The sequence below is a fragment of the Dipodomys ordii genome, unplaced genomic scaffold (genome assembly GCF_000151885.1).
Source record: "Dipodomys ordii isolate 6190 unplaced genomic scaffold, Dord_2.0 Scaffold36, whole genome shotgun sequence".
Classification (NCBI taxonomy): Eukaryota; Metazoa; Chordata; class Mammalia; order Rodentia; family Heteromyidae; genus Dipodomys; species Dipodomys ordii.
This window is the reverse complement of record NW_012267252.1, coordinates 5,601,927-5,616,141: the sequence shown is the minus strand read 5'-3', so window position 1 is coordinate 5,616,141 and position 14,215 is coordinate 5,601,927. Positions and strand designations below refer to the sequence as shown.

The 14,215-nt window shown below is 48.3% G+C and overlaps 1 protein-coding gene across 3 annotated transcripts in view; it reads left to right on the top strand.

Moving 5' to 3' along the window:
* Nucleotides 1–8,719, top strand: part of Ldb1 (LIM domain binding 1) — an 18,219-nt gene extending 9,500 nt beyond the window's left edge. Inside the window, exons 2-11 of one of the 3 annotated variants that reach the window (XM_013017785.1) lie at nucleotides 2,457–2,559; nucleotides 2,696–2,740; nucleotides 2,851–2,926; nucleotides 3,027–3,129; nucleotides 3,277–3,449; nucleotides 3,923–4,045; nucleotides 4,279–4,362; nucleotides 4,448–4,571; nucleotides 4,991–5,139; nucleotides 8,654–8,719. In XM_013017785.1, the coding sequence (XP_012873239.1) occupies nucleotides 2,457–2,559; nucleotides 2,696–2,740; nucleotides 2,851–2,926; nucleotides 3,027–3,129; nucleotides 3,277–3,449; nucleotides 3,923–4,045; nucleotides 4,279–4,362; nucleotides 4,448–4,571; nucleotides 4,991–5,139; nucleotides 8,654–8,704 (1,031 nt within the window). In that variant the 3' untranslated portion in view covers nucleotides 8,705–8,719. Of the gene's footprint in view, nucleotides 1–2,456; nucleotides 2,560–2,695; nucleotides 2,741–2,850; nucleotides 2,927–3,026; nucleotides 3,130–3,276; nucleotides 3,450–3,922; nucleotides 4,046–4,278; nucleotides 4,363–4,447; nucleotides 4,572–4,990; nucleotides 5,140–5,834; nucleotides 7,655–8,653 lie in introns of those variants that run through there. The other 2 variants (XM_013017783.1, XM_013017784.1) reach the window with 2 other exon arrangements.
* The last annotated feature ends 5,496 nt before the right edge of the window (nucleotides 8,720–14,215 follow it).

The window sequence follows — 14,215 nt, the reverse complement described above, 5'->3', positions numbered from 1 at the left end:
CACAAGGCTTGAACTCTGTGCCTGGGCGCTGACTCTCAACTCTTCAGCTCAAGGCTAGCACTCTACCACTTGAGCCCCAGCATAACTTCCGGTTTTCTGGTGGTTTATTGGAGATTCTTTTTTTTTTTTTCTTTTCTTTTTTGGGTCCAGTTGTGGGGCCTGAACTCTGGGCCTGGGCACTGTCCCTCAGCTCTTCAGCTCAAGGCTAGCGCTCTACCACTTGAGTCACAGCACCACTTCTGGCTTTTTTCTTTTTGATTATATGATGCTGTGGAATCGAACCCAAGGCCTCATGCATGCAAGGCAAGCGCTCTACCACTGAGCCACCTTCCCAGCCCCTGGAGATTCTTTTTTTTTGTGTGTGTGTCTGTCATGGGGCTTGAACTTGGGCCTGGGTGCTGTCCCTGTGCTCTTCAGCTCATACCGCTTGAGCCACAGCGCCACTTCCTGTTTTCGAGTGGTTTATTGGAGATAAGAGTTTCATGGACTTTCCTACCCGGGCTGGCTTTTTACATGATCCTCAGATCTCAGCCTCCTGAGTAGCTAAGATTACAGGCGTGAGCCATCAGCGCCTGGCTTATCGGAGATTCTTATGGACTTTCCTGCTCATGCTAGCTTTGAACTGCAATCCTGAGATCTCAGCCTCCTGAGTAGGATTACAAGTGTGTGCCACCAACTCCCCGGTGATCTTAGATCAAAAACCTTTATGATCTTTGAGCAGATAAGTTGCCTCACCCATACAATAAGAATGTTGCTTTGGCTGGGCTATTCAGAAGGCTGAGATCTGAGGACTGGTTTGAAGCGTTTGAAGCCAGATTAGGGAAGGAAAGTATGTGAAACTTTTTTCTTTTCTTTCTTTCTTTCTTTTTTTTTTTGTCGGTTGTGGGGCCTGAACTCTGGGCCTGGGTGCTGTCCCTGAACTCTTAAGCTCAAGGCTAGTGCTCTACCACTTGAGCCACAGTGCCACTTCTGGCTTTTTCTGCTTAGGTGGTGCTGAGGAATCGAACCCAGGGCCTTATGCATGCAAGGCAAGCACTCTACCACGGAGCCACCTTCCCAGCCCTTGTGAAACTCTTACCTCCAATTAACTACCAAAAAGCTGGAATTAGGAAGAGCACTATTCTTGAGCAAAAAGAAACTCAAGGATAGCACCCAGGCCCTGAGTTCAAGACCTAGAGCCAGGACCGAAAAAAAAAAAAAAAAAGACTGGAATTGGAGCTGTGGCCCAAGTGGTAGGATGCTAGACTTGAGAGGGAAGAAAAAAACAAAAAAAACTCAAGGACAGTGCCCTGGCCCTGAATTCATGCCCCAAGGCCAGCCATCTTGAACACACACACACAAACACAATGTTGCATGAACACTGCTACCTTACAAAGTTGTGATAATTAAATGAAACTGTAGATAAAAAAGGGGTTATCAAGATTCTAAAAATGATTGTATCTTCATTCTATAATTGCTTCTCAGCTTCAGTTTCTCTTTTGCCATTCAATGTTCAAAGAAACAGTCTTGAGTATGGGTTAGGATTGGGGCCGAATAGTCCCAATTTATTCTCTCTCTCTCTCTTCTCTTTTTCTCTCTTTTAAGAGTCTTTGTGTATGTGTGTATACTGATACCCATGAGAGCTTTAATTCAAGGCTTTGTTTTCTCAGCTCTGTGTGTGTGTGTGTGTGTGTGTGTGTGTATACACGTGTACATACCAGTCCTAGAGTTTAAACTCAAGACCTCAACATCTGTAGCTTTTTTTTTTTTTTGCTGAAGCTAGCACTGTTTTTTGGCTGGTCATGGGGTCTGGACTTTGGGCCTGGGCACTGTCTTTCAACTCTTCAGCTCAAGGCAGCTAGCGCTCTACCACTTGAGCCACAATGCCACTTCTGGCTTTGCTTCTCCTTATGTGGTGCTGGGGAATCGAACCCAGGGCCTCGTGCATGCAAGGCAAACACTCTACCACTTGAGCCACCTTCCCAGCCCCCATTCTGGCTTTTTGGTAGTTAATTGGAGATGAGTCTCGTGGACATTTCTGACCAGGCTGACTTTGAACTATGATCCTCAGATCTCACCAGTAGCTAGGATTACAGGTTTGAGCCACTGGTACATGGCTTCACTCAGTTTTCTTGCTGACCTACCACTTAGCCCTGCCTCCATGGTTAATTGGAGATAGAGTCTCTAAGACTTCTGCTTAGGTTGGCTTCGAACTGTGATTCTCCAGGTCTTAGCTTCCTGATTAGCTAGGATTACAGGAAATGAGCCACTGTCCTCTGGATGTCCCCAGTTTCTTAGTTAAACAAGATGAGAGCCATTTTGAAGAAGTAGTAAATGCTTCCTCCCCCTGTATACCCCTCCCTTGGAACCAGGCTAGAGGGACTCCAAAAGACCAGTCTGAATCCACATGGTCTAGCAGGCTTCCAGGAGAGCCCCCAAGAGGATCCCAGGGAATTCTCTTTTCTCTTGCTTTTTAGGTTGTTCCTCAAAGTCATTCAAGCTGTACTCGCCGAAGGAGCCCCCGAACGGCAACGCCTTTCCCCCCTTTCATCCCGGCACCATGCTGGATCGGGATGTGGGGTGAGTCCCTTGCTTACTTCTTAACCTTTCTCCCTTTGACCATATAGGAGCTTCCTACCTGGAAGGGGAAGGGGCTGACCCCCCCTTAATAATTCCTATCTCCACCCCTATTCTCATGGCTTCTTCCTTTACACAGCCCAACTCCCATGTACCCGCCTACATACCTGGAGCCTGGGATTGGGTAAGTGGAGTCCAGCAGGAAGTGAAGTGCTTTTCATCACCTGGGTAAAGGCAGAAGGGAAGCAGTGGGAAGGCTCTGCTCCTACCGACCTCCCCTCTTAACTTTCCCAGGAGGCACACACCTTATGGAAACCAAACTGACTACAGAATATTTGAGCTCAACAAACGGCTTCAGAACTGGACAGAGGTTTGGCTAAGGGAAAAGTGATAGGGAGGATGGAGTCTTATTTGGATACCCCTGTGGGCGGTCTTATGACACATATACTCTTTCTGTGTGTGCTCTCTAGGAGTGTGACAATCTCTGGTGGGATGCTTTCACAACTGAGTTCTTTGAGGATGATGCCATGTTGACCATCACTTTCTGCCTGGAAGATGGACCAAAGAGATACAGTGAGTGCTTCTTGGGGTCGTGTTTTGAGGTTGTATGGTCTGATGGTGGGTCTGGAAGTGCCATGAGATCCATCTTGGCAGGGAAGGTATCTGCCTGACCCCCCTCTTTGAGGTCCCTCAGTCCTGAAAAGTGTCCCATCTCTACAGCCATTGGCCGGACCCTGATCCCACGCTACTTTCGCAGCATTTTTGAAGGGGGTGCTACGGAGCTGTATTATGTCCTTAAGCACCCCAAGGAGGCATTCCACAGCAACTTTGTGTCCCTCGACTGTGACCAGGGCAGCATGGTGACCCAACACGGCAAACCCATGTTCACCCAGGTCAGCAACCCAGCAGGATGTGGAACACCCGGGCACCTGGATTTGATTTCTTCTCTCCCAACATGTACCCAGCTGTTTCTTAAGAAGGAATAATGAAAAAATGGTCAAATTAAAAGGGCGGGCAGGCATACTGCAGCATTCAACAGACATTTATTTGATTTGTGTCCGTTTTCTGGGCCTCGTGGGTATACAGCAAACAAGAGCCTGCCTTCATAGCATGAATGTATCCCTGACCTCATGGGAGAAGGACAAGGATCTTTTAAGCATTGCAACTATGCATGTGTACAGATGGGTGTATGTAAGGCCAGCTATGGGAGGTGCATGGGACGGGGTGGGGTTGCTGTGATAGTTTTATACCTAGGTTGATGTGTGGATAGCAGAAGTGTATCCAGTGGGAGCAAAGGACAGAACTATGACAGGCATGTTTTCATGTGTGTGGGGAGGGGACAGGGTTGTGACAAGCCTGTCCCCAGGTGTGTGTGGAGGGCCGGTTGTACCTGGAGTTCATGTTTGATGACATGATGCGGATAAAGACATGGCACTTCAGCATCCGACAGCATCGAGAGCTCATCCCCCGGAGCATCCTTGCCATGCATGTGAGTTTGGGGCAGGACCCAAAACACAAGGGGTAGGGAAAGCAGCCAGAAGGGGAGACTGGGTCTGTCATTTCATGATCCTGACTTGGAGAAAAGAGGAGGGTTTCTTCTGAAACACATGCTTAATGTTAATACTCCCTCTTCTCAGGAGAATCACAACGCTCAGGTGAGCAGTAAGGATGGTGAGCAGATGCAATCCAGGTGCTAATGTTCTTGTCTTTCTCTCCATCTAGGCCCAGGACCCCCAGATGTTGGATCAGCTCTCCAAAAATATCACCCGGTGTGGGCTATCCAATTCTACTCTCAACTACCTCCGAGTGAGTTTCTGGTACCCATTTCTGCCCCATCTTGTTTGGTCACAGTCCCATATCTCTTCTGTGACATGCTCTTATCTACTTCCAGCTCTGTGTGATACTTGAGCCCATGCAGGAGCTCATGTCCCGCCACAAGACCTACAGCCTCAGCCCCCGAGACTGCCTCAAGACCTGCCTTTTCCAGAAGTGGCAGCGCATGGTAGCACCTCCTGGTGAGTGCCTTTCCCTGTCCTTACCAGGACCTGATGCAGTTTTCCAAGGTGGCATTTTTTATTTATTTTTTTGCTTTTTGGTCATTCATGGGGCTTAACTCAGGACAAGGGCACTGTCCTTGAGCTCTTCTTGCTCAAGCACTCTACAGCTTTGGGCTACAGTACCACTAACAGTCTCAAGTCTCAGGTTCTTCCCTGCCCAGGTTGGCTTTCAACCGCCATCCTCAGATGAGTAGCTAGACTTACAGAATACCAGCACCCAGCTTTGAGGCTGCATTTTTATCTTCTTATCAAGTTCTCTGTCCCTTCCTTGCTCTTGGGGCTACAAGACCCAGGATGGGGCAGGCTTGGGCTTCTCCCAGAATGGAGAATTGGGGATCCAGGGCCCTGTTCCACTTGAGTTTCCTTTCCTGGCATAGCGGAACCTGCACGGCAACAGCCCAGCAAACGGCGGAAACGGAAGATGTCAGGGGGAAGCACCATGAGCTCAGGGGGCGGCAACACCAACAACAGCAACAGCAAGAAGAAGAGCCCAGCCAGCACCTTCGCCCTCTCCAGCCAGGTACCTGTAAGCATCTCGGCTTTCTTCTCTCTTCTGGGCTGCCCCACCACTCACCCCTGACCCATATCCAGGCCACAGCAAGTTAGCAGGCACAGAAGCAAAGACAGTTTTCCCCAATATACTCTGCCAGCATGAGCTGACTCTTTTCACTTAAGAGAGAATCCTTGGCAGGCACATACATAGTTAGAATCACAGACTCAGCCACAGCACATAGAGTATAAAAGGAGAGAGAGACATTCAGGACAGATAACCACAGGAACATATTATCAGAAATACACTCACGGATAGAGGAATATTCAGTCTTGAATGCGGCTGTAGATCTAGAATACACATGCATCCACACATACTGCCCTCCCTCTTGGTTTTGATCTGTTCCCTCTCTCTGACATATGGACAGAAGTTTAGGAGCCCATTGAAATCTTGAGTGAGATGAATTAGGAAGCTAGGGAAATAAATTGATATTGTTTCCTCCCAGAGTCTAATGGATATAGGCTAAGAGCTGTGATGTTCTAGAGCCCCTCAGTGAGAAGGATTCCAGGAGCTGAGGGAGTCAGAGGAGTTGGGGTTTTAAACTTGGGAATGAGGAGGGGGAGGGAGGTGTTGAGCTTCTAGGATGGGTATGGGGGTTCTGGGGATATCTACTGCCCTGGGCCGGGCGAGCCCCTGCCCCGATTATGTTTGGGGACCTCCACCACTCTCAGGATGTGATGGTGGTGGGGGAGCCCACCCTGATGGGCGGGGAGTTCGGGGACGAGGACGAGAGGCTCATCACCCGGCTGGAGAACACCCAGTTTGACGCGGCCAACGGCATTGACGACGAGGACAGCTTTAACAACTCCCCTGCACTGGGCGCCAACAGCCCCTGGAACAGCAAGCCTCCATCCAGCCAAGAAAGCAAATCGGAGAACCCCACGTCACAGGCCTCCCAGTAAAGGCCCTGCCATGGCCACCCAGCACTCTGCCTGCCTGTCCCACCCCTTGCAGCCCCAGGGAGCAGAAGACAGAATGAAGAGACTGGGCATCTAAATGGGCAGCCTCCATCCACCCACTTCAGGGAGGAACTGACTCACTGGGGGCAGGTGCCAAGATTTGCCCCCCAGTGACCCTGGGTTGGGCTGGCCCCTGCAGAGCCTTTTGGGGGAAGGGGGTACTCATGTGGATGCCTACATGGACCCTGGGCCTCAGAAATGTTCTGACCCTTCTACCCTATCCCTAGGGCATTTGCCTCCATTCTCACCCCAGGTTCTGGGTTCCCTACCCTCATGACTTTACCCCCTTTCAAGCCTGGGGTGGTCTGACCCACAGACCTTAGGGGCCTAGAGTTTTGGGGCTTGTTTGAATGCCCCTACCCCTAGGCGGCTGCTCTGGGTTCTTTCTCCCTTCTACCACCTGTCCCAGCTCCAAGTTTTTAAAAAAAATAATATTATTAAAAATATAAGTTAAAAAAAATCATTCATGTTTCCCCGTTCCCCATTAAAAACCCAGCTACCTCCCTCCTCCTAGAAAACAGGGTGAAGGTGGGGGGACTAGGAACCAGGTGGGGATGAGAGTGGGGACAGGAGGGTATGCATACTGTTTTATATACTTTGAGAGCTTCAGACCAAGGAGACACTGCCATCCCCTCTTTTTCTGGGGGGTGACTAGAGTCTAGGAAGGCCTGCCATGGTGTGGGGGTGAGGTTACTGATGGCCACATCTTTGTGACAACCCCTGCTGTTGTCTGGACTCTGGCCTTCCCTTCTAGTGCTTGTGACTCTTAACCCCAGCCTCATTCTCCAACCCTCATGATGTGTGTATTCTTTACAGTTCTCCACTAGAGCAGCTGTCTTGGATGGAGGGAGAGGAGGCTTCCTCCCCTTGGATGGGGGGCGGGAAGGGAGCAGCCTTGTTTGTTGCTGTATTTTTTTTTTTTGTTTTGTGTCAGTCATGCAGGTACGGGATGGGAGAGAGGGTCTGGGTCCACTCCTTTCAGAATCCCCTTCTGCAGCCTTTCAAACTCCTACATAATACTAGCTTCCTTCCACAGAGGGGGAGGAGCCTCTGAGGACATCTTAGCTCTAAGCCCACCAGGGAGAAATAGGCCTCTGTCCCCTCCTCAGCTGAGGTAGATGTTCTTCATCTCCCATTACCTTCCCCCTCTCCCCAAAGGGAGGAGGGGCAGGCAGGATCTTCATCTCTTTTTTACAGTTGAACATGTGGAGGTTCAGGGCCAGGGGAAAGCCAAGAGCGGGGTCCCCTAAGGCTGGGCCCAGCTCATGGATGGCTTTGCTGCCTTTTCCTGTGGCCTGTCCCAGGATGTGTCAGTCCCACCTCTCTCCGCACCCTTCCCTTGGGAGTATGGGGTCCCCCAAAACCTATTTTCTCCATTCTAGCCACACTTGGGGGAGGGTACTGCGGCAGGAGCTGAGGGAAGGGGTAAGGAAGGTACATGTCTACACCCCAACTGTAATGCCTTTTTTTTTTTTTTTTTTTTGGCCATTTGAGTCATGTATGGTACCAATCAATAAAGAGACTTTCTGGTTTGAGAGTGTCCTGGTTAGTCTTTGATGCCAATAAATACTCTTGTTAAAGGCAATCTTTCCCCTATCCTTGGAGTTCCTGATAAGGATTTCCTTCAGTTTTGTAGTGATGGTTCCTTGAATTATCCTCTCCTTCACCCTAGGCCCCAAAGTTTGTCCCCAGGTATCACATTTGGCTTTCCCTACCCCCACCCCCAACTGTTGTCTCTCACCTCTAGATGAGGTTACCAGACATGTGGCTCTCCTGAGAGAGAGCTGGAATTAGGTGTATTAGATTGACTATTGTTGAGGGATTGCGGGGGGGGGGGGGCTTGGGGGGGCAGTGGGCAGAGTAGCACATGGTCCTTGCTTAGGAGACTTGCGTCTGAGGATCTTGGGCCATTTAGAGTGCCTAGAAGACTTTGTTTCCTGTGAGATTCTTACTTACCCTAGCCTTACCTGACGGCCCCCAGCCTGTCAGCCTTGCTGAGAACTAAATTAATTGCAGGGGTTAAAATGAAGTCCCTGGATGGAGGATTAAGAGAGGAACAGGATTGTTTATCTCCTGCTGATTCAATGGGGACACTTAAGCTTTACCTCTAGATGGAAAGAGGAATTAGGCACTTTCAGATTCATTTTCAAGGAGTTACATGTCTCCCAGGTCCCCTCTGGACCACCACTAGAACATTATCAGAATGAGGAGAGCTTACTATGAGTTGGAAATAGGGGTCTTGGCCTCTGTAAACCCCTCTACTAGGCGTTGGTGGCTCATGCCTGTAATCCTAGCTACTCAGGAAGTTGGGATCTAAGGTTCAAAGCCAGCCCAGGAAGGAAAGTCCTTGAGACTTATCTCTAGTAAGCTAGCAGAAAACCAGAAGTAGTGCTGTGGCTCAAGTAGTAGAGCACTAGTCTTGAGCTGAAGAGCTTAAGGACAGTGCCCAAGCCCAGAGTTCAAGCCCCATGACTTGGTGGGGGGGGTGGGGGGGAGACAACTCTACCTAGTGTCCCTTGTTTTCATTCCAGTCAGGGAAAGCTGAGGCCTCAGACCATTACCCCACTGAAGTGTCCAGATGAAAAGTAAAGCCTGATAGACCTACATTTCCACCTCATCTCCCCAGCTGACAGGAAGACACCGCAGAGGAAAGAATTTTCTGGCCTACCCCAACCTCCAATCTACATGGTTTCCTTGGCAGTGCCATGGTTCCAGCCCAGCTCATAGCCCCAGTGCCTCAGAACCCATGGACTGTACTTGTACCACCTCCCACTTTCCTGTAGGCCTGGGCTGACATTTACCAGTCAGCTGCCTCCACCAACTCACCTTGAGAGTTTCAGGTAACACCTCTAGTGGGCTGATGTCTGGCACTGGATGCACATCTGGGCTTTTTGTCTTATGTATGTGCCACTTTATGTATGCATGTGATTGCCGAGCTAGGAGGGGACTTGTAAATATATGTGTAAGTGTGTAGGCATGTGTATATATGTGTGTATGTCCATGTGTGTTAGTGAAATAATCTCTTCAGTTAGTCTTCATTGAGACCTCTCAATGAAAGATGGAGAAGATTACTGGATGGAAGTGGAGGCTGTACATAATGAGAATATGGTAAGTGCTTGTCTTGGCAATGAGATTGTGTTCGGTTATTGGCTGCTGGGTAGTGGTCGTATGATTGGGTTGGGTACTTTTCACATCCTCTACATGTGGGTGTTGGGGAAGAGATTGATCTTCAAACAGAGCAGGGGACTAGGAGTAAGTCAGAGAGATGGGAATTCACTATTTGAATTCATGAAACAGTGAACTCATGATTTCGCTGGAACCTCAGATCTAGCTCTTTCCCATTTGCTACCAGCAGCCACACTGGTCAGGGCCCCTGATGAAAAGGAATTAACTGAGGTGAAGGAAGCCTTCACCTCCAAAGCCTTCATCCCCTCAATTTTCAGGTGTAGGTGTTGGCCCCAGCACACTGCTAGAGAATGTGTCCATCCAGCTAGGGGCCCTGAATGTAACTCAAACCTCTGTTCCTTCCTTTTGACCTCCAAATCAGCCTGATCCATCTCTTCTGTTTTTGGCTTGGACTCATCCAGCTTGAGCTCTAGTCCCTTTCCTAGGAACCTCATATAATCTAGCTCAACTTCTAGCTCCTTCCTCTCCCCCCCCCCCCCCCAGCTCTGAGGCTTGAACTCAGGACTGACCTTTTTTTGCTTAAGGCTAGCACTCTACTACATGAGCCACAGTGTCATTTCTGGCTTTTTCTGTTTATGTGGTACTGAGGAATGGAACCTAGGGCTTCATGCATGCTAGGCAAGCATTCTATCACTAAGCCACATTCTCAGTCCCTCTAGCTCCTTTAATATCTGAGCCCAGACTTCTAATTGGTCTTCAAATGAAGGAGTCTGTCTAGCCCACTACTTTCCTAAAACAAAAACCACAAAACATACATACCTAAATAAAGAATCCTTTGAGGGTCTAAACCCAATCATACTTTGCAATTCCCCTAATCTTAGGGATTGTAGAAGCAGACAAGAAGATAAGAGGCTAGCTGCAATATTCTGGAAGAAAAAAGTACAGGGAAGGCAGGGAGATAAAAGTCTTTAGTTGGGGGCTGGTAATGTGGCTTAGTGGTAGGATGTTTGCTTAGCATGATGAAGCCCTGGGTTTGATCCCTCACATAAATAAATGAAAAAGGCTGGAAGTGGTGCTGTGGATCAAGTGGTAGAGTGCTAGCCTTGAGCAAAAAGATGCTCAGGGACAGAGCCCAGGCCCTGAGTTCAAGCCCCAGGACTGGCAAAACAACAACAAAAAGTCTTTAAGTGGGCTAGGAATGTGGCTTAGTGGTAGAGTGCTTGCCTAGCATGCATGAAGCCCTGGGTTTGATTCCTTAGTCCCACATAAACAGAAAAAAGCCGAGAAGTGGCACTATGGTTCAAGTAATAGAGTGCTAGCCATGAGTAAAAGCTCAGGGATGCAGATGGGTTCAAGCCCCAGGACTGGCACCAAAAAAAAAAAAAAAGCCTAAGTGTGCTCTGCTCTGGATTAGGCTGACATTAAGGCAATGCAAAAAAGGAATTTGAATCTACCTATTTGGGGGAGCTTTGAGTCAGTGGCTCCCTAGTTCCAGGCCAGATTTCAAAGATGATTTTGCTCCTGCTGGCATTGGCTTCCTTAAGTACACAGATGTTTGCAGTTGTCTGCTTTCATCCATATTAGTTGGCCACAGCCCCATTTTCTTAGGACCTATCTCATAGGTTCCTCCCCACCCTCAAGTCTTCAGCATAAGAAATGTATGGGAGAGATTGTATACACCTTGCAGTTGTTCTTAGCTGGGTGTAGAGGAAGCTGAATGGGAATAGAAGCTGACCCATACCTCTAGATTCATTCTCCAGCCTTGAGAAGAGGAAGTTTTCCTATTAATTCCAGGACTTTTTTTTTCCCTGAGATAATTCAACGTGGGGTAACTGCTCTCCCAGTTGCCCTAGCTCTGTTCTACCAGCTCACCTGGAGAGGTAGCCTTAGAGAGCAGGTGGGGAAAGCATCTTTTCCCCATCACCCCCAAGAAGTAAGCTTGCATAGAGGAGGTAGGCATAATAATTTTTTTTTGGGTCCATTGTGAGGCCTGAACTCTGGGCCTCAGCACTGTCCTTCAGCTCTTGAGCTCAAAGTTAGCACTAGCACTCTACCACTTGAGCCACAGCGCCACTTTCAGTTTTCTGGTGGTTAATTGGAGGTAAGTCTCAGGACTTACCTGCCTGACCTGGCTTGGAACTGTGATCCTCAGATCTCAGCCTCCTGAGTAGCTAGGACTACAGGCGTGAGCCACCAGCACCCGGCTTCAAATAGGTATTCTTGAAGCACAGTGGTTCAGAGCATGGGCTTTTACAATAGTTACTCTGGTTTTGATTTATAGCCCAACTACTTGTACTGAGCAAATCATTTAACGTTTCTGAGCTGTTTCCTCACCTCTAATAATAACTTTTATTATATAGGGTATCTAAGAGGATAGATTGATAGAGGATAGATTGATATTCAATGGAAAAGTAACTGGCAAAGATTTTTTGTTGTTGTTGTTGTTCGGGGGAGGGGGGGTTGAACTCAGGGCCTGGGTGCTGTTCCTCAGCTTCTTTTGCATTCTACCTACCACTTGAGCCACAGTGGTACTTCTGGCTTTTTTTGTATGTGGTACTAAGAAATTGAACCCAGGAGCTGGGCCCTGGTGGCTCATGCCTGTAATCCTAGCTACTCACGAGGCTGAGATCTGAGAATCGTGGTTCAAAGCCAGCCCGGGCAGGAAAGACCATGAGACTCCTATCTCCAATAAACCACTAGAAAACCGGAAGTGGCTCTGTAGCTCAAGTGGTAGAGCGCTCACCTAGGGCTGAAGAGCTGAGGGACAGCACCCAGGCCCAGAGTTCAAGCCCCATGACCGACAAAAAAAAAAAAAAAGAAAAAATTGAACCCAGGGCTTCATGCATGCTAAGCAGACATTATACCACTAAGCTATATTCTCAGCCCCAGAATAAATTTTTTATAGATGTTATCCTTTATGCCAGGTGCTGGTGGCTCACACCTATAATCCTAGCTACTCAGGAGGCTGAGATCTGAGGATCAAGGTTCAAAGCCAGCCAGGGCAGGAAAGGCCATGACACTCTTATCTCCAATAAGCCACTAGAAAACCGGAAATGGCACTGTGGCTCATGTTGTAGAGTGCTAGCCTTGAGCTGAAGAGCTGAGGGACAGCGCCCAGGCCTAGAGTTCAAGCCCCATGACTGACCAAAAAAAAAAAAAAAGAAGAAGTTATCCTTTGTGATATGCCCAATAGTCTCAAGAGCTCAGAAGCTAGGGCTTTTCTGTCCCTAGCCACCTGTCAGACTAAGAATAGCTCCACCACCACCTCTCCCTCAGCCAGCTCACCCAGGTGGTAGTCGTAGGAGATGAGCTGAAACCCACAGGATTGGGAATGGTTAGGACTCAACATTGATGAAAGGATTGCAGTAGGAGAATGGGCTAGGAAAGGTGGAACTCTCTGGTGCTTCATTGTTATCTTATATTTTGAAATTAACTTTCAATATTTTACAAAATAAAGTCAAGTGCTAGTGGCTCACACCTGTAATCCTAACTATTCAGGAGGCTGAGATCTGAGGATCATGGTTCAAAGCCAGCCTGGGCAGGAAAGCCTGTGAGACTCCTATCTCCAATTTACTACCAGAGTGCTGGAGAGTGCTGGGAATGTGGCTTAGTGGTAGAGTGCTTGCCTAGCATGCATGAAGCCCTGGGTTTGATTCCTCAGTACCACATACCCAGGAAAAGCTGTAAGTGGCTCAAATGGTAGAGTGCTAGCCTTGAGCAAAAGAAGCTCAGGGACAGTGCCAGCCCTGAGTTCAAGCCTCAGGATTTGCAATAAACAACAAAACAGTTATATTCCACCAGAAAATCGGAAATGGTGCTGTGGCTCAAGTGGTAGAGTGCTAGTGGTAGCCTTGAGCTGAAGAGTGCAGGGACAGCGCCCAGGCCCAGAGTTCAAGCTTCACTACTGAAAAAAAATTTTTCTTTTGGAAATTGAGAAGGCCAGGTTATGAGTAAAACAGAGTGGCCTAGGAGCATCCCACCAGACCTCTCAGAATATCAAGATGCTTTCTGGGCCCAAGAGAAACTATCCCCTTTGAAATAGATTCTGGCTAGTTGGATCAGTGTTTCCCTGGGTTGGAACCAGTACCTCTTTCCATTATCAATGCCAGGGTCTAGCCTCAGTTTATTTTCTGGTAATACTGGTGTTTGAATTCAAGGCTTCCCACTTGTTAAAACTCAGTGTTTTCCTCTTGCTAGATAGGAACTTTACCACTTGAACCATGTCCCCCTACCCTTTTTTAAAAATGATGGCCCTGAGGAGGGGAGGAGGCTGGGAAGGGATGTGAAGGGTAAACAAAGGAGTAGGCTGCAATGCTTGGTAAGAAATGTATGCATTATCCTGCCCATGTAATTGTAACCCCTCTGTACAGTATGTTCACAAATAAAATTAAATTAAATTTTAAAAAAAGATGGCCCTGAGGCTTGAACTCAGGGCCTGAAACTATCCCTGAGCCTCTCTGTGCTCAAGGCTAATACTCTACCACTTGAGCCACAGCTCCATTTCTGTTTTTTTCTGAGTAGTTCATTGGAGATAGTCTCATGAACTTTCTTTCCTGCTCTGGCTGGTTCCAAAGCATGATCCTCAGCTTTCAGCCTTCTGAGTGGCTAGGATTACAGGTGTGATCCACCAGGACCCAGCTCTACCTGCCCTTTTTTGATTTGGTTATCTCTCCAATAGGGTCTTGGGCTTATGACCAGGTCAACTTGGACCACAGTCCTCCTATTTATGCTTCCTGTATGGGTGGGATGACAGTATGCACCACCATGCCCAGCTTTTATTGCTTGAGATGGGAATCTCTGGAGCTTTTTGCCAGGGCTGGCCTTGAACCTATGATCTTCCCAATCTCTGAGATTACAGTGGTGCCCTGCCCCAGTATGGGCATTTGATGTCAAAAAGGACAATCCATATGCTGATCCAAAGTTGGAAGGAAGTAGGATAACAATAAGCACCAGAGAACTCCACCTTC